Here is a 27,780-nt window from a genome sequence, read left to right as displayed (position 1 = left end):
AAGCAACCATTTCAGACAATACTGCAACAATGCTTGGTATTACACAGAAATGTTTCAATCGCCTGAATTTTTAAGAACCAAGACTTCCCTCTTTCTATTATATAGTCCTTTTAGTCACCTAAAATTTCTTTTAGTTCTTTTATTCTACCTCATCTTTACAGATTACAAGACCATGCTTGTCAGTACTTACAAAGAGTGAGTCCTAAATGTTTTTATGCCATGATGTTCCTAAATGTTAAAAACAACTTTTAAAAATGGTTTCTGTTTAAATGCTATTAGGAAGACAAGAATGAAATTTTTTTTTACCTAATGTGGAAATCATTAGTGCTGTCTACAAATTAGTTTCTGTTTTCCTAACGTATCATAGTATTGCGCTTAGCTGCCCCCTGGGAAGTTAGTAAAGCCACATTATTTATGTTAGCTGGAGAAGTGTATGCAAATGTGTGTTGCCTCCAGATGAAAATTCTAACAGCCTGTCTGTGATTCACCATGCTCTGTAGCGTGAGGAACAGCCACGTATAATGGTGGCTGTTTTGTCACCTGAGTTTTCTGAGTGATTACAGCAGCAGAGCTCCCCTTCAGAGTGGACAGGAACCATGTGTGAGATACAAACCTTTGTGAAGTTTATGGCGCTGTAATTTGGAGGTTGTTTCTTATTGCAGACATGTCAAGGCTTTTCTGAATGATATATATAAACCTGGAGGCTTGGGAAATAATCAGATTTCTATCTAAATTATGACTTGCCTAGGTAAGTTGAGACACAGGTAAAAGAGTGAAGATATCACAGAAAAGTGGGCATGGTGGGAGAGCAAAAGGTAATAATGGAAAATAAGTTGAAATTCTTCCCATCCGGTAGCAAATAAAACGGGAGTTTAGGTTCAAGCGTTTCAAGTTTTATATGGTCCTCCTAAAAATAATCACTCTTGAAAAACATTAGTACAACTTTATTATAAAATTACTTGTTTGAAGTTTTAAGCTAGTTAAAGCACTAAAATTACATGAGTTGCATACCAAAGCAAACAACAAAATATACATATCACTATTTAATCTCTATACAATCCAACAAGTATGAAGAGCACAACATACATTTATTCACATAACAAAGAAAAACATGTTTCATCTACTATTAAAATGTGCCAGTAATAAGTTGAAGTCCAACATTATTTACCAGGTGGTAAAATCTTTGACACCTAGATTAAGAAGTAGTAAAATGTATATTCCCAGCGTTTATATTCTGACCCAAAACAGTTATTTAATTTGGAGCAATGATGGTATACAGGTGAAGCTAGCAATAGTTTTAACAAAAAGTACACTCTATATTTAACAAGTGCTCTTCTTTGGGTTCTACACTCAGAGTAGGCACAAAACAAAAGCAGATTTCTCAAGTCCAAAAGTGTGCAAACAAGAAACATTTATCACATAACACAAATATCTCTACATATGTGTGTATTAACTTTCAGGTATTTTTCATTTTAGCTATATAGATAATTAGAAGCAACTTTCTGCCTCTAGGGAAAAAAAAAATTAAGGGCACATTTCTTTCACCTAGTTAAACCCATCAGTAAAAGGTCTGATGTTTTGGATGTACCCATAGCTAATTGTGGATCAGCATTATCTATCTTTGTACTCATTGTCATAAAAACCTATGTGTGATATTTTTGCTTTTGTCTCATCTTTTTAGAAAAATTCACTAATACCTGTAAAAATCCTGACATGTTTAGGTTATTTGCCCAGAATAATATAATTACCGAGAAATCATGTTTAAATAGTATGTGAAGTTGCTTGGATAATGCCTTACCCAGTTCAAAAGGAAATTCAGTAATTCTGAAGATTAGTTATGAGTTTTGAAATAGAGCTGAAAACACTCAGATTGGTAAATTTATTGAAACTATTTGTACTATTTATTTTACTATTTATTTCCAGAAACCTGAACAAATACACTTCTACTTTGACCATTTATATGAAAGTTATTGGTAGACGTTCCAGTCAATTATTCATTATACAGTAAATCGCCAAGCTACTTGCAACACATATAATAACAGAAATAAAACTCTGAAGCCAGATGTGCACATTGTTGCATTTGTTTTCTATAATTTTGTTTTACTCAGAAGAAAAACTTAAAATAATGAAAACACATTCCTTTATTTTTTTTTTTTAATTTTTGATGTCTACTTCTTGGGTTAACACCATTTTTAAGACCAATTTGGTTACCCAAACCTATGCTCAGATAACATAGATAACTCTCCTAAGATATGTACACTTCTCTCTCACTCCTCAAAGCCTCGCATGCCCATACATTCTCACACATGGCCAGGGTGACATCATGGCAATACAGCAAGAATTCTGCCATTTATTTAGAAGCTTCAAGGAGAAGGATCCTAGAGCCCCTGAATGAGAGTTTCTTCTCCATGCCTCTCCCCAGTCAAAATACATGGAAATATTCATAGAAGCATTGTACCTAGCATGACGAGGAAGGATGGAGAATGGTTCCTTATATCTCTGTTCACAAGACATCAACACTCTTAAGTAACTGTATGAAATACATTCTCCTCTGAAAGCAAATAAACCATCTGAAAGGTCTTCTGGGCTTTAAGATTTCTTGAAACAAATGAGAGCATTTATGTAATGTAGTAACAGTCACTAATTGTAGCAGCTTTTTTTAAAGCATATGCGCTATAGAAATATATATCACACATATTCATACGTGTATATACATACATACACTCATATATACTACAAAAACCTATAACCGTCAGTTTAAATTAAAACTGCACAAAACTTTGCAATTCTGTGTTCATTTTGTACCAAGAGGTTCTTGTCTGTAGTTCAACCTGGCAAGTATTTATCGATCATCTACTATGTGCTCTAGAAATGAGATTAACCTAAATTTGTGTTATTATTTACTGGCCTTAAAATAAGAATATCATGTGCCAATATGTTTGTGTTTCTCTTCTTTAAACTTACTGAAAAATTATTGCCTTTAAATCTTCAATGAGGCTATTTGCTTAATTCCTTTTAATTTACTTATGGGAATTTACAAAAAAATCACTAAAAGTTAACATGACTTCCAATGTAAATTACCAATCAAAAGCAGATATTTACGAGCATAATAATTTAAGTCTCATTGAATTACACAGATTTCCTAGAGAATCTGAAATCAGCCTAACAGGGAAGATTAATTTTTAAATGAATCCAAGTTAATGAAAGCAAAGAACTCTCATACAGAAATGCATTTCCCTATTACAAAGCAGGACTACCTACCCCAATTTCTGATAGACCTAGGACAATTTGAATGAGTACCGAAATTCTTTTGGTTGAATTATACAAACAAGCAAAGAAAAAGTCTCAATTATTGGAAAATTTGGGGAGAGATTATCTCTTTATCTCCTAGTTAATTGTTATAATAATCCCCAAGTGCTTGGCAAATTGCCAGTCTTCCCCTCTTAGTACTGGTAGCACAGGCTTTAGAATATTCCATCTTACAAATTTAATGAACCTGCTCTCAACAGAATTTTCTGATGTCTATGTGTATATGTGTGTAAAGAAGAAACACACTAGCTGCAGATAGTCTTTGAATATTATATATTGATTATGTTTCTTTTGTTCTCTGACACAAATAATGGCTCAAGGTAAAGCACCTTTTGCCAATATTCTTTGCACCTATCACTGGCATGTAGCTTCTGTTTGTTTGCATTATCCATGGTAGAGTTTTGAAACTGCTGTAATTCTAGTTGCCCATCAATGTGCTGAGACAGAGCCTTTGTTTCTCTAAAAATTATTTATTGTGCAATCACGCACAAAATTTTCAGAGAAAAAAATGATTATTTGAAAATTGCTAATATATGACATCAAAAAACACTTCCAACAACAATTGACCTTAATGATAATAAATGTCGGTAGTCCTATTTGTCAAATATGACAAGAACGGACCCATTCTAGATAGGATTGCAAGATCAGGCAACCTGTCTGCCAGACCTGGAATACGCAGAGGTTGTTATAACAAACCGTCATGAATTCCGGGTGTGATGACCATGCATGTATTAATTGAGGCTACACAATGAGGGGCAAAATAGGCCAGATCAAAAAATAAGAGTGCTTTATTTTATTGAGCCTAGTTTATAAGGATTAGCTACAGAGCAGTGATCTCAAAATAACCATTTCACTATGCAGGCCGCATTAAGATATTCTCTGGCAAATAGGCCAAGTAAAGGCATTAGACCTCAACAGATGATTCACTCGAAGCATAAATAAGACAGATAAGCTCAAAATTGCTTTCAGTGTGACTCCTATGGCATTACTTCATTGTGTCTACCTCCCATTGGCAAAAACAAGTGAAAAATGTACAATTATCCTGTTTACTTGACAAATTTCAAAACCTGAATCTGACAATTGTATCTTCAAACTACATGATGAAGTCTGAATTTTCCAGTTAGGCTACAGTTATTTAACTAACTGAAATATTGCCAAATATGTCTTAATTTTGTTCTAGCCCCACACAGACTTACTGTCCTATTAAACTAGGTGCTTGCTGATTTCTCTACAACTGGTGACTCAGAAATAGCAGCAACCTTTAAGGAATTTTTAATGGAGCTAAGCTCCCAAATATGTAAGCTGATGACATGCACTCCGCAGCATCGACTGGCAAGCTTGTAGAGATTCTTGAGGACAGCCTTCCGTAGAAGAATATATACCCAAGGATCTAAGATTTGATTCCATGTTGCCATTCGGAGAGCAAAAAGTGTTGTTTCACAGGTTTCTAGAGAATGATGTCCATTTATTCCAATGTTGGCCATTGTCACCTAGAAAAGAAGAAAACAGGGAAATTAGTTGATGCAGCCTTTTTTTCAATCCTATAATTTTTAAAAAATTAGCTATGCTAGATGACATTCACTTCACTTTCCACAGAGTGGTGCTATTGTTCAAAATACTGACAGAAAGAAATGAATGATAGCAGAAACACTGATGGAGACAACTGAATCATTTTAATTCAAATTGACATTAGAACTACAAAAATGATAACTTCTATAGTAAGTCAAATACGCATAAACAGAATCACCTAAGGGAGAACAAACATTGATATCAGTAACTGACCTTCTCATACTTCTGAGAATAGTAAACACAAAGCCAACACACATTTGTTTTATTTCAATGAAGTATTTTTTAAAAAATAAATTATAGATAAGCTAGCAAAGGATACCATTCTCTTCAATTTTCTATTTCCCTTTCTACATCTCTTAGCCCTAGCCTTAACTTGGCTAAAACATTCCAAAAAGTATGCAATGGAATTTTCTAAGGATCTTGAGGAAAGAAGTTTCTCTCTACACCACAGTTGTGACTTAACTGTAACAATGTATTTTGTGATTTCATGTGTCCATTTCCTGACCACCCATGATTTTGAAGAGATCATTTCATGGAATCAGTTCTATAAATTGTCCCGGCTACGTGTTAGAACTACGCAAATCACTGATCCCAGCTTTGACTTCCAAACAAACAGTTGTGGAACAAATAAGGTGGCTTTGAAAACATCTTGGATGTACAGACAAATAAGAAATAAGTAAACAAAAGGTAAAACTGAAAAGTGAAGCTTGGGCCATTGTGCCACCATTAAAAGATGATGTAACAAAGACCAAAACACAAATACAAAGAAAATCAAGACCCATTACTAGAAAGAAATATATATCTTAATTTGACCCGATGATACCAATGGTTGAAGAATAAATGTTCTTTATCAAAACTTTCATTGTCTACGCAATAAAGTACAAACTCCTCAGCTAGCTCCTAGATGATGCATCTGAAGTCTACTTCTGTAATCTCATCTCCCCTGCAAATTCCCTGATACAACCACTGTGAAGGCCTCATCTTTCCCAGATGCACCATGCCCTGACGAACTGTTGTTTGTGTAACTCCTTTTGTTTTGAGTTACATGGTGCACACTTCTCTGATTCTCCTGTCTCCTCTACAAACAGCAGTGTGGTCACCAGATGTGGAAAGGCATGGAGTCCTCTTCTGAGGGAGCCCAGTGCCCAGGCTTCTTCCCAGAACACTAGGGCACTGCCCAGGCACTCATCATTACTCTCTCCCCACCTTTAACCCCTAACCCCAGCCTTGGAAAGAGGTTATTCCCCAGCCTGACTTGGGAGAAGCACTAATCATTCAGCCACCAATACATGTGGGGAGAGTATTTCTGTAAAAGAAATATCATTGATCATTAGTATATTAGTAATAACAAATACATTCATAATATTGATAATTCAGGACCACCTAAGTATCCAACAGAAGATAAATTATAGTACTTTCACATAATTGAGATATATGCAGACTTTAATGTTTGTGATTCGGTGTTAACTTTTTAAAAAGCAAATTGCCAAACTGCATTGATTGTGTGATTCCATTTTTGAAAAAAACCCAAATACGTAATTTTGTGCATAGAAAAAACCCTGGAGTGTATGTCATTGTTTTCGTTGGTTAACTCTAGACAGCAGAACTACAGAGACTTTTGATTTCCTCATTTTGTTTGTCTCAAATTCACTAATTTTTTAGATAGATCATGCATTGCTTTTATAAATTATGTTTTTTCCCTAAGAAATTTGTGGAAATATACTATTTTACTAAAGAATCAAAACTAATGTGGATTATTTGTGTACATCTCCATGGATGTGAGTAGGGCAGCACTGAAGTTGCCACAGAATCTCCTGGAAAACTGAAGCCCTGATAAGGCTGGCAAGAGGCATGTGGGAGCTGGGGTCAGAACAAGGATGTCTGCAAGCTGATTTGACAAAGGCAGTCGGAAGTCATTTTCTCTGGTCTCTGGCAACAGTCTCCTGACAAGCATTGGGAACATTATTTTCTGTCTAGTCCACCTGCACTTGTATTCCAGACACTTATGTACAGAGTCTCATCATACACATAGCATTTCATACAGTTTCCAAGAGCTACCCAGTACATGGAACTAAAGGAATATGGGTTATTTTCTAAAATCTCTTCCTGTGAACCTTGGTACATTACAGTTGTATATCTTTGTTGATGATTAGAATTCTGAGAAGTAGACCAGACAAAGTATTTGAATATTCTATGAAAAAATTAATCAATTCACCTGATAACTGTAAAACACTGGACACTAAGATAAGAGAAAGAATGAGATCAAAGAAGCATGGAGGAAGGAGAGTATATGTTCATTGCCAGGTTGCAAAGAATAAAATAGGTTGGTAATACAATGAATCTCCATTCATTTGGGCCACCTAAAACAATTCTATCAACTGTTAAGGTCACCAAAGTTAATGAATCTGCCAGGCTACTTTACTCATAGATAATAGAGCCCATGTTTGCTAAGGTTTTATTCTGGATGTTATTGCATCATCTCTCCCTCATGTCTGTACATCTGTTGGCCAGAGTCAGGGCTCTGTGGCTGTTTGCTATTCAAAGCAGTGGTAAATTCGATAACTATGCTTCCGTTCCTCTGCATATTCATAAAGATAAATAAATCCAGCAGCAAGTAGTTTTGAGTGTCTACTGTATCTAGGCATTCTGCTAGATGGCACTACCACCAAGACCCAAGTTAATGCGAGTAAAACAGAAATGTAACGGAAGGGATTCCAAGAACAGAAGGAAACAAAATGGGCTCCATTTATTATGCACACAGAGGACTGTCTACATCACCTCTCATGAGAAGACAGAATCACAAATCTTACACAGTGCAGGAAAATGTTATCTAGTCCAGACTTCTATACACAGCAGAAATTACTTAGGGATGTCATTAAGTATGTGAGAAGAAAGTCTCAGCACTACTCAGGAAAAAATCTTTTCCATTTGAGATGTATGAGTTGTAGAATGTTTTCTGTTACCGGGAGCTGAAATTTACTCAACATATTTTAATTTTGTTTTCTAGAGCATCATGGGATAATCAACCCATTTACTAAATGTCAGCCTTTCACATATCTTAAAATAATACTAGTCTTACAGTTCTTCAACTGCTTTTCATACAAAATGGTTTGCAAACCCCTACCTCTTATACTCTAGTTTCTCAATCTTTCTTTAAGAAAATACACTGGACAGAAATAAACTAACTCTATATATGGTCCAGTAACTACAAAGCTTAATGGAGCATCATTTCCTTTTGGACAAACTACTCCTATCTGTGCCTCCAGGACTACATTAGCTACTTTCTCCTTTGCATATTCCCTTGTGAATTGATCCTAGTTCATAGTATATTGCAAGAAATAACCTCTTACTTAATATTTTTACTCAGTGAATATGTAGAGTAAGACAGACTTCACTTTTCCCTGCTTATTTTTCAAATTATTCAAATACTTAGAAAATATGGATATATAAATATACATATATATGCGGAGTTACAATGACATATCTGTGACTCGATATTAATGAGTTTACTAGCCAGGCATGGTGGCACATGCCTGTAGTCCCGGCTACTCAGGAGGCTGAGGCACGAGAATCGCTTGAACCTGAGAAGCAGAGGTTGCAGCGAGCAAAGATCACACACCACTGCACTCCAGCCTGGGTAACAGAGTGATACTCTGTCTCAAAAAACAAAAAGGTATATATATGTGTGTGTGTGTATATATATATATATAAACACACACACACACATATATATACACACACACATATATATACACACACACATATATATATACACACACACATATATACACATATATATACATATATATATACACATATATGTATATATATATAAATGAATTTACTTGATGGCATAAACTTCCAGTTCTGGAGCCTCAGATGTCACCGTCTGAGCCAGCACCCAAGTGTAAGTTGTTTGATCCACTTTCATGTTGCCTCTCCATCCACACCTTGTTTCTCTGTCCTTTCTCGTTGAGTGTCTTACCTCTTTAAAAGCCAACATCATATTATAGACTCCTAAGTGGTTTTCCAGTCTCTAGTTATTTGTTTTTCTTATTGCATTTTTTTACTCTAGTTATAAAATATTTCACAAATGCCAAAAACATGCCATGTTCCCTGCCCTTCCGTCACTAAAAATTACCTATCTAAATCCTCCTATCCTTGTCCCATCTTCTGCGGAAAACCTTTCTTGACCTCTCTGTAGCTGAGTAATGTCTCATTCTATACAGCCATTAGGTGTGACACCACTCCTTTAACATTGATAAACATAATATCAGTATAATATGTAGAACATATTGAAATGAGATAATGTCAGTATGTGTATAATAGTCCCTTGTGTCTTGAGGGTAGGAACTATGTCTTTAACTTTCTCCAATCCTACTCCTCTGCTTTGTACAACATCATTAGGAAGAGACTCCTACAGTTGAGTTGGGGAAGACAAGAAGAAACAGACAATTACAAGCACACGAGTTAGGAGGGTTAGACAGAAAGCAGGCCAGGCAACCTCGGGTCCAAAGAGTCAAGTTGGATTTAAGGTAAAAAATAAATAAATAAATAAAATAAAAGGAAAGAAAACTTATATAAACTTACGTTCAAGGAATTCCTCAGACTCTCTGTGATCTTTAACTTCTAGTCTGCCCAAAAGTTTCTAATTACTCAAGATAAGAAATCCTGGTAAAGTTAAAGTGAGTTTTAACTTTTTTAATTGTTATGGTGATAAACCTTACATCTCCCCATAAGCCTTTGCTGTTCTTAAGGAAGGGCCACAATTGAAGATCACTGGGACAGGTGAAGAGAAGGAGGCAGGGATATAGAGACTCCTACCTGGGCCAGATCCCAGAAGGGTTTGGGAACTGGGATGGAGGTGGTGGGATTCAAGGTGCTACAACAGAGACGTCTGTGTCTTAGAGGACTTCCTCTTGTTTAAAGAAACTGTGCCATCCCTGCATCTTCTGCATAATAGGTTGTTAGTTCAACCTTGTTAAATCAAACTCACTGACTAATCAATTAGTTCGATTCAACTTTAAAGAAGCTTTGACCCACCTACTGCTGGCCATCAAATATACCTGTCAGTATCTCAAACCTCCAGCCACAGGGATGGTGCAAGAAGACCAGGTCCCCTGGGGTGGCTTAGGCACAGTAGGGATCATGGAATTTCTTTACCCCAAAGTGTCTTTAAGGAAGGAGGAAAGGGAAGGAAAAAGTCGCGTTAACACTTTATATATTTTAATCCATTTCATCCTCCTAAAACCCCCAGAGGTGGTTGCTATCTTTCTGATATTGCCAGAAAGAAAGCCAAGTCACAGACATGTTAACTTGCCCAAGTTCACACTGCTGGTAAGTGGCAAAGGCAAAATTTCAGCCCAAGTCTATCTGGATTCCAAGTCTGTCTTCCACTACACCATTCCCAGTAATGATGCCAATGGTGCTATGTTATATTTATGATTAAGATGATAAAAAAAATAGCTAACATTTGAGTACTTACTACGTTTCAGGCACTTAATATTTTACATCTGTTATCTCATTTAATCCTGCTAACACCTCTGAGAGAAGCAGTATTATCTCTACTTTAAGATGAAGCTGAGGTACAGAGAGGTTAACTTGCCCTAGGTCAAGCCAAACAAAAATGTGGTGGAGTCAAGATTTGAATAGTTGGAGATGATGACTAAGGATTTGTGTGTTAGCCACCATGGCACTAGGAGAGCTCATTTTTAATTCTCTATGATTCTAGTTCCATCTGCCTATGTCTAGTTGTCTTTCAAGCTGATTCTACCATGCTCTCATCCAATATTTCTAAAATTATATTTTTACTAGCATCTTTTTAAAAAAGTAGGAACTGGTGCTAATAAATGTTTTGCTCCAAATCTCCTGTGCCCATAACAACAGATATAACCAACAGGAAAATTAAATGAGTTAAACACCACATAACCAAGGTGTCCTTCAGAAGGATGGCTGTCAAAACAATGAATGTGCAGAGGACAGCTATCTGTTCCAGAATGAAAATGTAATTGTAAAAAAGTATCACTAATAGATTCACTAATAGTGATAAATGGAATAAAACAATGCTCAGTACCTTTTATCTTCCTTCTTCTTATCTGTCCCATGATGAATGGCATGATTTTCATTTCAGTAGTTCTTTTTCTCTCATTCTTTAGACCAGCAGTCCCCAACCTTTTTGGCACCAGAGACCAGTTTCGTGGAAGACAATTTTTCCTTGGAGGTAGAGATGGTTTGGGGATGAAACTGTTCCACCTCAGATCATCAGGCGTTAGATTCTCATAAGGAGCGTGCAATCTAAATCCCTCCCATGTGTTCACAATAGGATTTGTGCACCTATGAGAATCTAATGCCGCCACTGATCTGACAGGAGGCAGAAATCAGGTAGTAATGTTTGCTCACCTGCCACTCACCTCCTACTGCGCAGCCCAGTTCCTAAAAGGCCTGGGCCTGGGGGTTGGGGACCCCTGTTTTAGACTAATACTCAGATGTCCTTTTGGACCTTGTTTTTACTTTTTTAATCCAAACTTTTGTATTCACCCAAGAGTTATCCTTATTTTATCATTTATATTCCTTGGCAGTAGTGGAAATTAAAAAATCAGTAGGCAAATTCAAAGTCTTAGAAGAAGAAAACACATCTATAAAATCTTATGTTTGTCTGTATGCCTTGCTTTGGCACAAAAGGAATCTGAGGCATTTCACTTCATGCTTGTAATATCATCATAAACTCTGGCTGGTTCCAGATACGATTACCTACAGCAAACACAATTACACTAAGAAATATTAGTTATGCTCCAAATATTGGTACTAATAGATGCACAAGACATTTTCATCCTAATAAAAAATGTTTACCTAAAAATATCAAGACTGAAGTAATTATTAGCATCTCATCTATGAATTAAAGAAAAAACTAGTCCAGTCATTAGTTGTAATATTGGAGGTACAATGATTCAGGAATAAAAGGCTACTTTATTTGACCACTGGCAACATTGTTTTAATAGCAAAAGCAGACTGTACCAGTTAGGTGTTTCAGTAAACCATCCCTCCTATAACACATTATGTTTTTTCCAGCAAGAAATTTCCAACTGGCCCATTTAATTTATTGTTACAGTAGTTTGGAAAGATTTTCCAAAGCATTCTCAAAGTTGTAGTACAATAATGAATTATTTAATGAGAATTTTTTTCTCATCTATCTACTTATTGAAATGTGTGTATAGGCTTTTTGTGCCTGGGCATCTATCTATCTATTATTGAAATGTGTGTACTGGTTCGCTGTGCTTCAGCCTCTATCTGCTTATTGAAACTGTGTGTGTTCACGGTCTCAGCATCCATCTACTTATTGAAATGTATGTGTTGGTCTTCTGTGCCTTGGCATCTACTTATTTACTGAAATTTGTGTGTGTTGCTTACTGTGCCTGGACATCTAACTATATATTAAAATGCATTTGCTGGTTCACTGTTTTGGGATCTACCTCTTTACTGAAATGTATGTGTTGGTTCCCTGTGCCTTGGCATCTATCTATTTTATTTGATGGGAATTTTTAATGAGAAGAGTGTCCTTTCAAAAATAAAAGATATCCATACATTTTAGAGAAAATTAGTCTTTGAAAAAGCCAATCTAAACCTACAGACAAAATGCAAAGATACTACAAGACCAACAAATTAAGGCACACGGAACACACAGAAAAGGATTGAGCCAGAATTAATAAAAAATGTCTATTTAACCCTAAAGCATAATATGAGTCTAGTTAAAGATAAAATCCATACATACTTCTGGTCAGGACAAAAAATCAGCCGTTCCTGATAATCCAGTCAATTTCATTAAAATTAGTTCAGTTTAATGGTGGCACTTGAGTCAATCTGGTTGTTTGGTCCCAAGGATAAGACAATTTGAGTGTTGTGCTTTTTTTTATTTTTATTTTTATTTTTATTTTTATTTTTATTTTTATTTTTTTTTTGGTTAACTTTCTGAACTTACTTCTCTGGAGTTACACTTTTAATTTTTCTTCAGCATACCTAAGCAGCAAATTGAAATTCATCTTTCTTAGTTATAGGTCAATGTATACCCAAGCATTCTCTAGGTAATAGCCTATGGCTTAAATCTCTGATCATATTTACTCTCTCCCATGTAATTTTCAGCTCTTCGAATACATTTCCTATCTCGTGGCCTAAAATATTAGTTACAAAGTTCAGTGCCAATCTGTCTCCTCTACAAAACAATCTAGTGCAATGGTTATACCCCACATAATTTTCTCCTGACAATTTTCTGTGTATTACTCATCCTTCAACTGTTTCGGAAGCATATGCTATGACTCCATTAAACCATCAACTCCATCGAGAAAAAGATTTTGTCTTCTGGACACCCTTATTCCCAGTGCCATGCTCAATACTTGGTACATACTGGCATTCAGTAAATACCGAGTGAAGGAATTAATTAATGAGAAGAAATGTTAGGATCCATGGAGGTCACAAACCATGACTCTTATTTCTCTCTGTGCTGGGCACATAGTGGCTGTCTATTTGTTAACTGGCAAAAACCTTCTCTGTAATGCACAAAACTATACCAACTGCTTCAGCAGCCTCATCATCATCATAAATGAATAACCAACTTTCATCAAGTTCCTGATACTGTTATGTTCAACATGCAATAGAAAACAGATTTAATGTGTTGTAAGATTTGGGGAGAGAGGGAGTCTTTTTTTCTCTCTCTCTTTTTAGCATAAGTATGTCACTAATGTATCTCTTTGGCATAATTTGGGTGATACAATTACAATTACACCTTTATACTTCATTAATCATTACTTCCCTAAGATCTCAGAAGGCAGTCGTTTACTGGAATATTTGCATAACACTGATAATCAAAAAATTGCAGTAAGTCCTTTTGTTTAAGATACAGTCAAGAGAGGCCATCAATCATTGTCTAAAATTCAAACAAGTTTACTACTATATGAAAACTTGCTGCCTTTATGCCATTTAAACTTTTAAATGAAGACTCGCATTACTTTTTTAAATCACAAAAATCCAACTTTTAAATAAAAATAAATGTTACAATGCAGTATATAACCATTAGGTTGAGCTGATTTTCTTTCTGAGAAAAAGTACCAATCTCCAGATTTCTGACTAACAATCTTTTAAGAAGCATTTCATCTTACCTAAAAATTCATAGTTAGTAGCATGTATTATATTTGCTGCCATTGTAACTGAAGTCTATGTCTTGTGGTAATGTATACAAATAAAACCTTGAGAATGTGTCAAAGTGGTCCACTAGAGAGAAAATTTCAGCCTGCTGACTCTCATCTATCCCTAACAAAGCTACAAGGCCCTGCAAGATATGCCTTCTATAAAACAGATCGCATCCTCTATCTATTTTATGGACAAGTCACAGTTAATTCTACAATCAGCACAGTTGTGTTCTATCCCTTTTAATGAGTGACTGTAGGACTGTAGCCCGTCTTTGAAATGGCTCATTGACTCACTATTGGACCCAAACCTTTGCTTCACCAAGGCACCTCATTCACAATACAGGTCAGTGTCTGTCTTGAGTATTTCCTTGTCACGCCACTGACTGAGGATTGCTCACTGTCTCACTTGTCACTTGCTAAACAATGATATATATGGTGACTCCATTCTTTTTATTTGTTCATTCTTGAGAGCTATATTATAAAGAGCATTAAAAAAGGTTATTTGTCTTGGCTTCGTTCCAATAAAATCACTGGTGTTCTCATCCTGCCCTCCAGGTTCAGGAAGATCTAAGAGAAAATGTTAGGAGACCTGGATGTCTGTGGCTATGGTGTTAAAACTGTACAGGTTCTCTCTACTCTGTCAATTTATAGCTCCTATTTCAGCCATTCCCTGCTGACGAATGACACCAAACATACAGCAAAAGGCAAGAGCACTAGAACATGCTTAGCAGGATCCAGTGATCTCATTTAACACTATCTCTAGAAATGCACCAAATCTCAGCTCTCAGTGTGTTGAACTTGATGCCACAGCAATCCCATACTCCACAGCCTCTCATAAAGAAAGCAGTAATTATCTTCAATTTTCTGTTGCTGAATAGGAGACCACTTTAAAATAAAGATCTAGCAATAATGTTTTAGTCCCAGTGAATAACATAAATTGTGTATAATTCTTGCAGTGTTGGGCAGGACCTTTTTTTCACTTGTTTTTGTTTTTAAAGGCATACTGTAAGTCTAGTACAAACCAGTCTCAGCAATCAACCAAAATCAACTGTGTTTTCTTGGTATGATCATTATGTGAAGAATTAGTAATATAAGAATATGCTAATTCCAGAAGACTACTTCCAATTGGAACAGTTTCTAAGATTTTAAAACAAACAAAATATTCTGATACTACTTTTACGTCTTACTGTGTAATAAAGAATTTGACTGGTCATTGTCCCTGGTTCCTGGAAGGGAGCCTCTAAGCCCTTGGAATTTCATTAATGATAGGAGTGTCTTTATTAGTTCTGGTGGACACCTTGGACCATGTCTCAATTTCTGTTAATCAGGTGACTCATTGTGGAGCCCTATATAATTTCAGGATGGGGACTGGCCATACTTGAAAGACCAACCATGTGATTAGAGGGTCAGGGCTTTGAACCACATGATATCAGTCTGACCTTCTAGAGACTGAGTTCAATCACATGATCAATTATTCAATCAATTATGCCTACATACTGAAACCTAATTAAAAACCCTGGATACCTACAATTCAGATGATCTTCCCTGGTTGATGATACCCATTAACATAGTAGGAGGTGAAACATCCTAAGGACATGGAAGCTCAGAGTTTAGGACCCTCCCAGACCTTGCCATAGGAGTCTGTTCTTTTGACTGGTCTTAATTTGTATCCTCTATAATAAAATTGTAAATATAGTACTTTCCTGAGTTCTACAAGTCATTCTAGTAAAACATCAAATTCAAGAGGATAGCGGGAAACCTGAATTTGTAGCCAGTTTGTCAGAAGTGCAGGTGGCTGGGAATCTCCCAGGCTTGCAGATGTTGTCTGAAGTTAGGGCAGTCTTGTGGGGGACTCTGCTGTGTATCTATGATACTTGAACTAACTCCATGTAGTTAGTGTCAGAATTGCCCTGCTGGTTCCTTGTTACATCTTTGAGCATGGCAGTGTGACAGAGGTTAAGTATGCTGGAAGTACTACAATAGTCTTGGGCTGCTTCAGTTTAGGCATCCTGATACTCATCTGGCATGTTGGAATTGGGGATGGGGTACCATTTTCATACCATTAAGAAGCAGTTGGAGGATTTATGTGAACTTTTGATTAAGCCAAGCTGGTTATCTTAGGTCAAATACATTAACAGTAAAACAAAAATCTTGCATTTATCCAAAGTGTAGAGCTTTAGATGAAGTTATTCCACTTTTCCCTCTGATTGGTACAAGAAAAATATTTTATTAGAGAAAGATATAGAAGGTTAGAACTGGAAAGAATCTAAAAATTGTGTAGTCTAATTTGTTCATTTCACAGGAGAAAAAATAACCAAAGCAAGAGGGATAGATGATTTGCCCAAGATAACAGCCATTTAGTATCAGAGCTGGGACTGCATAAGATCTATAACATCTAAAATTACACTTTGATTCCCAAGCTGCTTTAGTTAGGACATTGTTCACTAGCTAAGGTGGATAAATTCCAATCAGGTTGTATTGCCAGTGAGAAAGAAAGCATGCAGGATATAATCAAATGTCTTGCCTCTCTTTTATTGGTCATTGAAATAGAACTTTCAATGTCTTTTTAAATTTTTTGCTGACTTACATAACTAAACAGTTGGCCTATGCAAATATTCATTCCACAAGCATTTTTAAGGCATCTATTATAAATCAAATCTAGGTATTTGGTTCTGAAGTCACTTCAAGAACTAATAAAAGTCCAGTATCCTCTAGATAACATGTATTTATCCTCTTCCTCATTTTGTTGATACCAAATGGATTACTCTTGCTCCAGTGCATTATGAAGCCAACAAACTCATCAAGCCCTATGTGTGTGCAGTTGTTGAGTATGGTGTGGAAGGGATGGGGGTTTAAAGAGGAAGGATGCATACGGGGACAGGTTCACACTCTTGAACAAGTGGCCTCATCATGTGACGTCATTCTTTTCTAATGAGCTAATGAATATACTCAATAGTAGCGACTACACCAGCTGCCCAAAAGGCACCATTAAGATTAAGCAATCCACACATTGTTGTATTATGTAAGTTGCACTAGACCTTTGTGTTCCAAAGGAGTTACTGAAATTTCACTTCTTTATTTTCAGAAATCTAGTACTGAGATATTTGCCGGATTAGATGCTACTTTCAGACATGCTAGGCATATAGTTCCCAAGAGTTAGGAATGTATCATTCAACATTTAAACTAAGGAATCACCAGAGTACGTGAAAAACCCTTTGAGTCTCTTCTTTAAACAATGAAATGCAGACTGACCCCAACTAACAAACTTTTAAAATATCACTCATTTACAAGTTATCATTTAAACCACAGAATACGGTTCACCATAATAATGTGGTATCTCTTTATTATATAAGCTAGTTTAAAATATTGTGCTAGTTTAAAATATTATTTAAAAATTAGCTAAAATAAAATTCTGTTTCCGTGTTAATAATCCTTACCTAAAACTTTGTCATATCTGAGAGCTACGTGTAGATCCTATCCACCCTACCTGTGCCAGACTCCCTATTTCCTGGTTAGTCTAAAAGTATTTATACATGTTTTTCACATTCTCCTTTCCCACAAAACTTATTCTTCAGCTCAGACTTCTTTTCATGACCACTTCCTCATGAGTTTTGACTTGAATTATTTCTCCTTTTTCTTCCACTGTCCCAACGTACTGACTACCTGTGACTCATTCTCTAAAGATATTATTCTATAATATAAAAAGTGTCTTTAAAAGTAAATGAGATTTCTGGGACTAAGAGGAAGGAAATGTGCAAATTAATTCAATCTTTCTATAGGACAATTTGGACAATTTGGAAAAATATATCAGTAAGCCAGTTCTCCTTGGATCAATTCCATGTCTATGAATTTATTCTAAGGAATCAAATAAAAATAGTGTACAACAACCTACAAGTTGTTCATCTCAGTGTAGTTTATAAAATGAAAAAATATATAAGCAATCTCCAACAAGCAGGGATTTATAAAAAGAGATTACAGTACACCTACACAATGAAATACTTTGCAGCCATTAAAATGACATCACCTAAGAATGCTTGCATATAAGGGAAAATAATTATAATGTAGTTAAGAAAATAAAGAAGATTACAAAGTAATAGTGTTTTAGTTTGGTTAACATAATAATAATTACATAGCTAAAACTTATTGCATAATTCCTATGTACTTTCTGACATAGGTACCACTAATATTCCCATTTCAATAACAAGGAAAAGGAGACAAAAGGAAGTTAATTATCCTGAGTAAGGCCAAACAGATAGTAAAGATAAATTGGGTTCACAAAGTCAAACTGTTTTTTTAGAAAAAAGTAGATTTTGCAGGGGTGTCCAAGGGAGAGAATACAGTCATGGGTTCCTAGTTTCTGTTTCTTGTTGGGCCAGTAAAGCCCCTTCCTCATCCCTCTTTTCTGCTTATCACTAGAGACAGAAACTGAAAACCATGGCTTCAGGCTGCTAAAAGCCTAAAACAAAACAAAATAGAACAACAATAACAAAATAAGTCTGGTTGGACAAGCTTTGATAAAGCCTCTCTAATACATGTTTATATGCTTTGAGAAAGGAGTAGAAGAATATGAGCAAAAATATAACAGTACATAACAAAAGTTGGGTATGTACTTGTGTTAGGCAGAATTTCAAAAATGACCCCTTTAATATGCCCAACCTAGTCCCTGGAACCTGTGAATATAATAAGATATGATTCCCATGATTATGTTATATTATATGGCATGGCCGACCTTAAGATAGTGAGATTATCTAAGTGGGCCTAATTTAATCACGTGAGTCCCTTTAAAGACAGAGAACTTTCTCTAGCTGGTAGCAAGAGAAGCCAGAGAGATTCCCAGTGTGAGAAGGATTCATTGCACATTTTCTGGTTTGTGCATAGAGGGGCCACAGGAGAAGGAATGCAAGCTGCCTGTAGGAGCAGAGGACAGCCCCGACCCGAGGGCCAGTCAGGAAACAAGGACCTCAGATCTACAGTCACAAGGAAATGGATTCTGCCTGAATGAACTCTGAAAATGATTCTTCCCCCAAGCCTGTAGGTAACAGCCCAACACTGCTCCTACCTTGATCTCAGACACTTGTTGAGACCCTGAGCAGAGAACTCAGTTGAATGCACCCAGACTTCTGACCTACAGAACTGTGAGATAAGATGAGTGCTGTTTCATGCTGCCAAGTTATAGAACTCTGTTATGCAGCAATAGAAAACTAATACAGTATTTATGAGTGATTTAAAGTTAGGAAACAGTGAAATTTATATATAATAGATCAAAAACCTACAATAGCCATTATACTTACTGGAGAAAGTGTAGATGCATTTTAAAATCTGGAACAAGACAAGGGTGCCCACTATTACTACTACTGTTTAACATAGTATTGACAATGCTATAAGAAACAAAAAATGAAGTATAAGAATCAGGAGAAAAGAGATAAGCTTTTGTTACTTAAAAAATGATTAGACTCAATAAACGATTGAAACCAATGAGTTCAACCTGTTGCTGAATATATGACTAACTTAGAAAAATCCAAATCACTTCCCTATACTAACAATACCAACTACAGAATAAAATAAAACAATTATTTCTGTATTTTTCAAATTTTATATAATGAACACATATAACTTTGTTAGTAAGTACATGCCCCATCAATGGTCATAGTCAAAATATTTAGAACATTGTTATCGATCAATCAGAATGGCACAGGAGATAATCAAGTAGTTCAGCCATATACGTATGTACCAGATGAACAAGAGCATCATACCTTATAATTGTCAAGTGATTATTATATTTCTCTTTTTGAAATCACTGAGAAGGGTAAACTTTAGCTACCCACTTTTGCCGAGGAGAATTTCTCTCAATAATTGTTTTTCCCATAGTCAGGGGAAAAGAATGTAATTCCTTTGGAGTATAATTAAAGCAACAAGGCAAGATGGCTTGCTTAAAAGGTTGCAGTGAGCAAAAGTCACAGCTGGTACAGAAGGTAGTGGAGTGTCTGTAGAGCTGGGGGATGGGAAATTAAGAGAGAGGAGCCAGCCCAGGCAGCCTGCATGTGACCGTACTATCCTACCTGAGCAGACAGGATTAAAAAGTGTAGCTCAGATTTCCTCCCCCGGCATGAACTCAGAGTCGTTGCAAGCATGTGAATGCTGGGGGCCTTGCCATTACTTGCCTTCAAATTATGAAATGACAAGCTTAAAAGTCCCTCATGGAACTTGATTCTCACACCCCCAAGTAACAAAAAACAGCAATTAAAGCATATATACCTACCTACTTAACAAGTACTTGACAAAGTCCACCACAGTGGTAGGTGAATTTTAACATAAAAAACAGCTTACTAGATCAAATTATTTTTACTTTGTAACACATTCAAGATAAGCAATGGAGACATGCTCTGTATACTTTAACCATGATCAATCCCAAACTGACGGCAAATCATCACCAAATTATACTAATGACTCACTCATATAACTAAGAAAGGTCTAAGTCATCCCAAGAGCAGATCTGAAAATGACCCCCAAAGACTGTCCTTCTGCTCTTAGGAGATTGTCAGCAAAAGCTCCAGAAATGTCTTCATTACACTGCTGTAAAACTGCAGCTCCATTTCCACTATTCTCTTTCCAGTATATAAATTATCTTGTTTTTTCCATTAAGCTACCAAGTTTTGTGGTATTATTTCCAATGCCAGAAAGCCAAACCCATCCTCTGTGGTTATACGGAAGATATTGTATTCTTAAGAGGTTTCGCAAATAATACCACAAAAATGGCCTCACTTAAAAGAACACAACTTTTTAAAGAAATATGAGGAGATAAATACATACGTTCAACAAGTATGTATTTGTATTCAGGTAAATTGTTTCATAAGGAAGATGGGCTGAACTAACTTTCAGATTTCTCTGGTTGTTTAACCAGTGAAAGACACAAGATCCAAAACCCCCTATCTCAGAATGGCACAAACCCAAAATCCCAAAAGGTAATGGTGTCTGGTTGGCATCTTAGAGGAGAACTGACCTTATTAAACACATTCATGTTAGGAAGCACAGCATGAAAAGAAAGGGAGTGGTATAAACCTGAAATGACATTTACTACAAGTTTATGGAAAAGAAATCAGTGTGAAGAAAAGATGAGATAATTTAACCCACGGAAAAAAGAAAAAAGGAATTTATAAATCAACAATTAAGTCAAAAGAGAAGAGTTGCAATTTTAGAAGAGAATCCACTCTCATAACCGGTAGGTAAGAACCTACTCCACTAAGCCCAGAGACCACCAGACACCACAATATATATGAACTCAGGAGCCCTTTGGTCCAGAACTCTTTTAGTTGCTTGGCATAGATTAAACATAAATGAAGTTTCTTAGCAAAGCTGTTCCTTGGAAGGCCATGGGCACTTGTTCACAGGATTCTTTTGTAACAAAACTGGTTCTGTTCATGCCTCCCCAAACAAACTACAAATTCCTTTGAGGTTAGTATCCCATTTTAGTCATGTTTGTATCCCCTGTAGCACATGTGCACGGGCCCGTGATAGGCACTCACTGAACGTTTTCATACGTTACTATTGAGTTTTACTAGGGTACCAAATGGAATCACGGCCGTAACAGTAACAGTAACAATCACACGGCACCTTTCATTGGATGCTTACCAGATACTATGTGAAAACTAAGGTTACCTGATTAAATCAGTGATAGAGTCAAAAATATTATCTATATTTTACAGAGGTTATTATCTGTTATCTAATATCTATATTTTACTGAAGCTCACAAATATCCTTAATAATTTGCCAAAGGACACGTGGCTACTATGTTCAAACTCAGGTAGTGAGAAATTTCTGCACGCTACAATAGGCTATATGAACTTATTTAATTAGGAGGAGAGGTTCAAGTATAGACTTGGGAGATAAGCTTTTCACTCTCAGAGATGGTTTCAGTGTAGTCACATATTGTGGAGTAGCCACTGATGAAGATGCTTATTGATAGAGACAAAAATCAAGGTATCTTTGCATATAGTAAGTGCCTTATAAATATTTGATAGGCGATTTCAGGGCCAAATTAGGAAACCTAAACAGTTTCCCAAGTCAAGGAATTCTATTCAACTGGGAATGAATACTGATCCTTTCTTCCCAGTAACAGAAGCCGAACAGTAGTTAAGCACCTTACTCAAGACAAGTCAGAATTCACTGAGGTTAGCTACAGTGGGGCTGTCTCTTTTACTCCCGAGAAAGATTTGCTTCTGCAGGGTACTCAGTTTTCTAAATATTTTAAGGCCTTATAGAAAAGCTCTGCAAAATAAAATGATAATCCCTGCTCATGTTTTACACATTTGAAATGATGGGAGCTGTGATATTAAAATCAATTACGAAAAAAATGATTTTTTTAATTCTAGAATTAAACCCTAACTGAACCCCAAATAAGGGGTGTCTAAATTCCTAGTTCATGGTCTATCTAACATGCAATACATGCTCTGCTATAAATGCGTGTGTGTGTGTGTGTGTGTGTGTGTGTGTCTTTTATACTGTAATGACAAATGCTGTAGTGGTGGAAACTTTCTCTTTTGTATTAAAGTAATTACTAGGGCACTTCAAAACTGATTCTCTAGGGTCAAGAAATAGAACAATTTGTAACTAAAACATGGAGTTGCCTAATTTTTTGTGTGTATAAAGCTGTGCAAAACCAAAGCCAAAAAGAAATAATAAAAGAGTAATAAAAACAGACAACTCCACCTCAGAAAAAGAAAAATGTAGATACATAACTATATTCTCAGCCAAATGAATGTCTATCAAAATGTTCTTTGCTAAACCAACAGAGAAGTTATATTGAGATTATTAACCAAGTAGAATAGATAAGATATAACCGTATGTTCTCACTCATAGGTGGGAATTGAACAATGAGAATACATGGACACAGGAAGGGGAACATCACACTCCAGGGACTGTTGTGGGGTGGGGGGAGCGGGGAGGGACAGCATTAGGAGATACACCTAATGCTAAATGACGAGTTAATGGGTGCAGCACACCAACATGGCACATGGATACATATGTAACAAACCTGCACATTGTGCACATGTACCCTAAAACTTGAAGTATAATAATAATAAAATAAAATAAAAAAAGATATAACTAAATGTTTCCTTTATAATTTTTCCACAAAACATAATTGTGTTTTAAGCCATAAGGAAAATTATTTTGAAAGTATTTTCTTTTTTTTAATTTATTCTACTTTAAGTTTTGGGATACATGTGCAGAATGTGCAGGTTTGTTACATAGGTGTGTACATGTGCCATGGTGGTTTGCTGCACCTATCACTCCGTCATCTAGGTTGAAAGCATTTTCTTTGTTATTTACAAACTAATCTTGGCATAATAGTAATTTATTATTTGCCTTACTTCCTAATATAAATTCCAGAAAAGTAATCACTTGTTACTCATGCATTAAATGAAATTTCTAACAAAAGAATTTTCCAAAATAAAACTTTCTGCTATATTCTGTTCCATTATAATCCATTCTCTATAAGGCAGCCAAAATGATCTTTTTAAATCATGCATTAGATCACACCTTTCCCTTGTTAAAAACCCTTCCAATGGCTTCCAAAACAATTTTAATTGAAACTCACCATGGCTTCCAAAGTCCTAGACAATCTGACTCCTACCTTATTCTGTGTCCTCAAATTCTACCACTTTCATATATGCTCCCCTTGCTCCAGTGAATGACCTTTGCTTTGTTCCTCATTACAAGAAGCTCATCTCTGCTATTCGGTTTTTGTGCTGGATTTTCCCTCTGCTCAACCACCCTGCCCCAATAATTTCCCATGGCTGGCTCCTTTTTGTCACTCAGGACTAAGTTCATGGTGAGGATGTCCTTGAATATCTAATCTAAAATAGGCCCATTCCCACCCACAATCACAGCACTTATCAATCTTTGAAATCATCCTGTAAATCTATTTTTTACTTATTATCTACCCCTTTCCAAACCGTCCTTACCCCACTTCGACCACCACCTTCAGAAGACTGTAACCCATAAGAGAAGGGATATTGCCTTGTCCAGCAACACAGCCAACACCATAGCCCTAGCATCTAGAACAGTATCTTGCACATGGAAGGCACTGATAAAAAAAATTTTATTGAATAATTGAATGAGTATTTCTAAACTCATTATGGTACATTTTATGGTATATTTTAAGTGCCTTGGTATGGTATTTATGGTAATATTTGAAGTGCCTTCATATAGTGAATTTTTACTAAAGACATTTATCTTTGGCTCTTTAAAAATGAAGAACTATGGTATCCTGCAGCTGCAAATATGCCTAGGTAAGACTGCAAACAGTAGTGTTCTCATAGAAAACACATCAGATTTTGCAAGACACTTAGGATAAACAGGCTGCTCAGTGAGAGATGAACACATTTTCAAGACAAAAGTTTGTTTTGTTGTCATCAACATTCTGGAACTGGCTCCTTCTTGCACCCTCTGATTTTAATCAAAGCCTGAAGACTGGTTCCTTGCAACCCTCAGCAGTGACCTCTCTCTCCCCTGGATGTGGTTGTAACCTTTCAATGACAGAATAGGAGAGAAAAACGACTTCTCAAAGGAAAAAAAAATTCTGTACAAATCTAGTTTATTTTTAATACTCATTGCCAACTAACATAGCTGTCCATTTTTAAAATTTTCAATTCTAAAATTTACTCAGATAAATTAAGACCTATTTGGGTTGGAGACAGAAAAGGATATGAGGCTGAGCGCATTGTCAATGCTCTGGAAGGGAGAAGAGAAGCAAAAATTAGTTTCAAAACATTATTAAAGGCAGCCTTGTTTAGCAAATTTGTTTAAAGATTGCTCTCAATCAGTCCTGTGTCAGCATAACAACAGAGTACAAAAATAATCCTCCTTTTAAGGTTTACTTTTCTCTACATATCACGACCATCTCAACGTCTTTGTGTTTCTTCATGTCAGAGCTCTTCTCCATGAATATTGACTTAAATCTGAAGACATTTTAATTTTAACTAAAATTTCAAATATAATATATGGCCAGTAATGTTGGGCAACTGCTCATAATGTTGTGTTATATGATTGCATCCCTTAGGTAAACCCTCTGAACATACATAGTCATAAATATTTTCCACATCTAAGGAAATCTACGTTCTACAAAATGTCATGAGGATTCAGTGAGTTAACATCTGTAAAGCACTTATAGTCTTGTGTGGCATATAGTAGGAGTTATGCATGTGTTTTTTTTTTTGTTTTGAGACAGAGTCTTGCTCTGTCACCCAGGCTGGAGTGCAGTGGCGCCATCTCGGCTCACTGCAAGCTCCACCTCCTGGGTTCACGCCATTCTCCTGCCTCAGCCTCTCCGAGTAGCTGGGACTACAGGCGCCCGCCACCACGCCAGGCTAATTTTTTGTATTTTTAGTAGAGACGGGGTTTCACCATGGTCTCGATCTCCTGACCTCGTGATCTGCCCGCCTCGGCCTCCCAAAGTGCTGGGATTACAAGCGTGAGCCACCGCGCCCGGCCCAGTCATTAAATCTTAAAGCTCCTAAATCAATCTCCCTTAACTCCACATCCTGCATCCAGAGTACACTGATGCAAGGAGTGAGCTCCCAAGGGGAAAAATCCACCCCTGTGGCTTTGCAAGATGCAGCCACCGTGGCTGCTCACACAGGTTGGAGTTGAGAGCCTGTGGCATTTTCAGCCACGGGGTGCAAGCAAACAGTGGCTGTACCATTCTGGGGTCTAGAGGATGGTGGCCCCCTTCCCACAGCTCCACTAGGCAGTGCCTCTCTGTGGACTCTGTGTGGGAGCTCCAATTCAAAATTTTCCCTCTGCAATACCCAAGAAGAGAATCTCTTGGGGCTTCTGCCTGTGGATCCAGCCATCCCCTTACATCCTCTAAAATCTAGGCAGAAGCCACCAAACCTCCTTCACTTTTGCATTCTGTGTGCCTACAGGCTTAACACCATATGGAAGATGCTAAGGCCATAGGCTTGCACACTTGGCAGTGGCAGCCCAAGATCTGCCTGAGGCCCTTTGAGCCACAGGTGGAGCCAGGGCACCCTGGATATGGGAAACAGCATTGCATGGCTGTGGAGGTCCTCCTAGGTCTCTGGGCCTGTGATGCGAGGGGCTGCCTCAAAGACTTCTGAAATGGCTTTCAGGCCTTTCTTCCATTGTCTTGAATATTAGCACATGGCTACTTTTTAATCATGCTAATATCTCTAGCAAGTGATTGCTCCACAGACTGCTTGGATTCTTTCTCTACCAGAGGACTAAACTGCAAATTTTCCAAACTTTTACACTCTGCTTCCCATTTAAATATAATTTCCAACTTTAAGTCATTCCTTTGCTTCTCTATCTGATCATAAGTTGTTAGAAGTAGCCACGCCATTTCTTAAATGCTTTGCTGCTTAGAGATTTCTTCTGCCAGATACCCTAGGCCATCACTCTTAAACTCAAATTTCCACAGATCCCTGGGTCATAAACACAATGCAGCCAAGTTATTTGCTAGGGCATAACATGGATGACTTACACACCAGCTCCCATTAACTTCCTCATTTCCATCTGAAACTTCGTCAGCTTGTCCTTGTTTGTCCATATTTCCATCAGCATTTTGGTCACAACCATGTAATCAGTCTCTAAGAAGTTTCTAACTTTCCCTCATCTTCCTGTGTTCTTCTGAGCCCTCCAAACTCTTCCAACCTCTGCCTGTTTCACAGTTCCAAAGCCACTTCCACATCTTAAGTTTGAATTTTTAGCAACCATGTAAAACAACCCAAGAAGTCCAAGAGAAAAGTGGCACCAATGCTGTGGTTACATTCTAATGTCAATTCATACCTGAGGGAGGTGTTTAAGATGAGAGTGTTGATATACGTAAAACAGGTCATTCAGTCACCTTTACCACCAAACATAAAATGGCTTGCTAAATCAATGATGTGTAAATCCATATAAATGTAAAACCATATGAATAAGCAGGCTAGCTTTTATATTATGACCATTTAGTTTATACAGACAATCTAAACTGGGCAACTAGCAGAAAGTCAATAGCACACAATGGAAATTACTGCTAGATAGATTGCTGTCTTCTCTGCTATCCAGGAAAGCTAGATTTCAGTAACAAAAAAAGCCACCATTATAGAAACATTTAAAAATTAAGATGTATCAGAAACTATCTTTTCACCACAATGAATACAAGAATAACGATACAGACATCAGTCGCTACTTTTTGTTGAAATTTGGAAATAAACTTTTATACTAGGAAATAAGAAACAAGACAGCACTCATACTGTTCTTTATATGCAATTCTAGTCCAGCATTTCCCCAAAAGATGCATTTCTAATAGAAGCGGACAGAAAGGATATGCTAGGTCGGAGAAATATTCTCAGAAGTTTCTTCTTAATGCACAGGTACTGAGCAATTCCAAACCACAACTAGACTGGTCTGGATGAGGGATAGGCCAATTACAGGCGTTGATGACCACCATTGTCAGCATCCTATTCCTGGTGCTGGGCAGAATGGGCCTACCTTCTATAGTGGAAATTTAGCTATACTCTTCCATCCACTGATTCCTTTCTGATTTAGCAGAACTGAAACCGCTACCAGAATACAGGCGGGAGAATGTAAGTAGTAAAGTTACTCTCCACATTAAAATTTGTTTAATGTCAGAATTCTGGAGTCCAACCAAGAGGCACTGCAAGCATGAGACAGAATGAAAGAAAATCTCTGTTTGGTCTGTTCGAACATGATGGTCTAT

General features: G+C 36.7%; 1 protein-coding gene across 1 annotated transcript in view; it reads right to left on the bottom strand.

The window, feature by feature from the left end:
• Nucleotides 1-22: 22 nt before the first annotated feature.
• The window catches only part of PTGFR (prostaglandin F receptor), a 46,110-nt gene continuing 18,352 nt past the window's right edge, over nucleotides 23-27,780 (bottom strand). The window contains exon 3 of the mRNA XM_063624106.1: nucleotides 23-4,799. Within this exon, the coding sequence (XP_063480176.1) occupies nucleotides 4,518-4,799 (282 nt within the window). The 3' untranslated portion in view covers nucleotides 23-4,517. The remainder of the gene's footprint in view (nucleotides 4,800-27,780) is intronic.

This window comes from Symphalangus syndactylus, chromosome 12 (genome assembly GCF_028878055.3).
Source record: "Symphalangus syndactylus isolate Jambi chromosome 12, NHGRI_mSymSyn1-v2.1_pri, whole genome shotgun sequence".
NCBI classification, from domain to species: Eukaryota; Metazoa; Chordata; class Mammalia; order Primates; family Hylobatidae; genus Symphalangus; species Symphalangus syndactylus.
The sequence above is the reverse complement of the archived record's forward strand: the minus strand, read 5'-3'. Positions and strand labels throughout refer to the sequence as shown.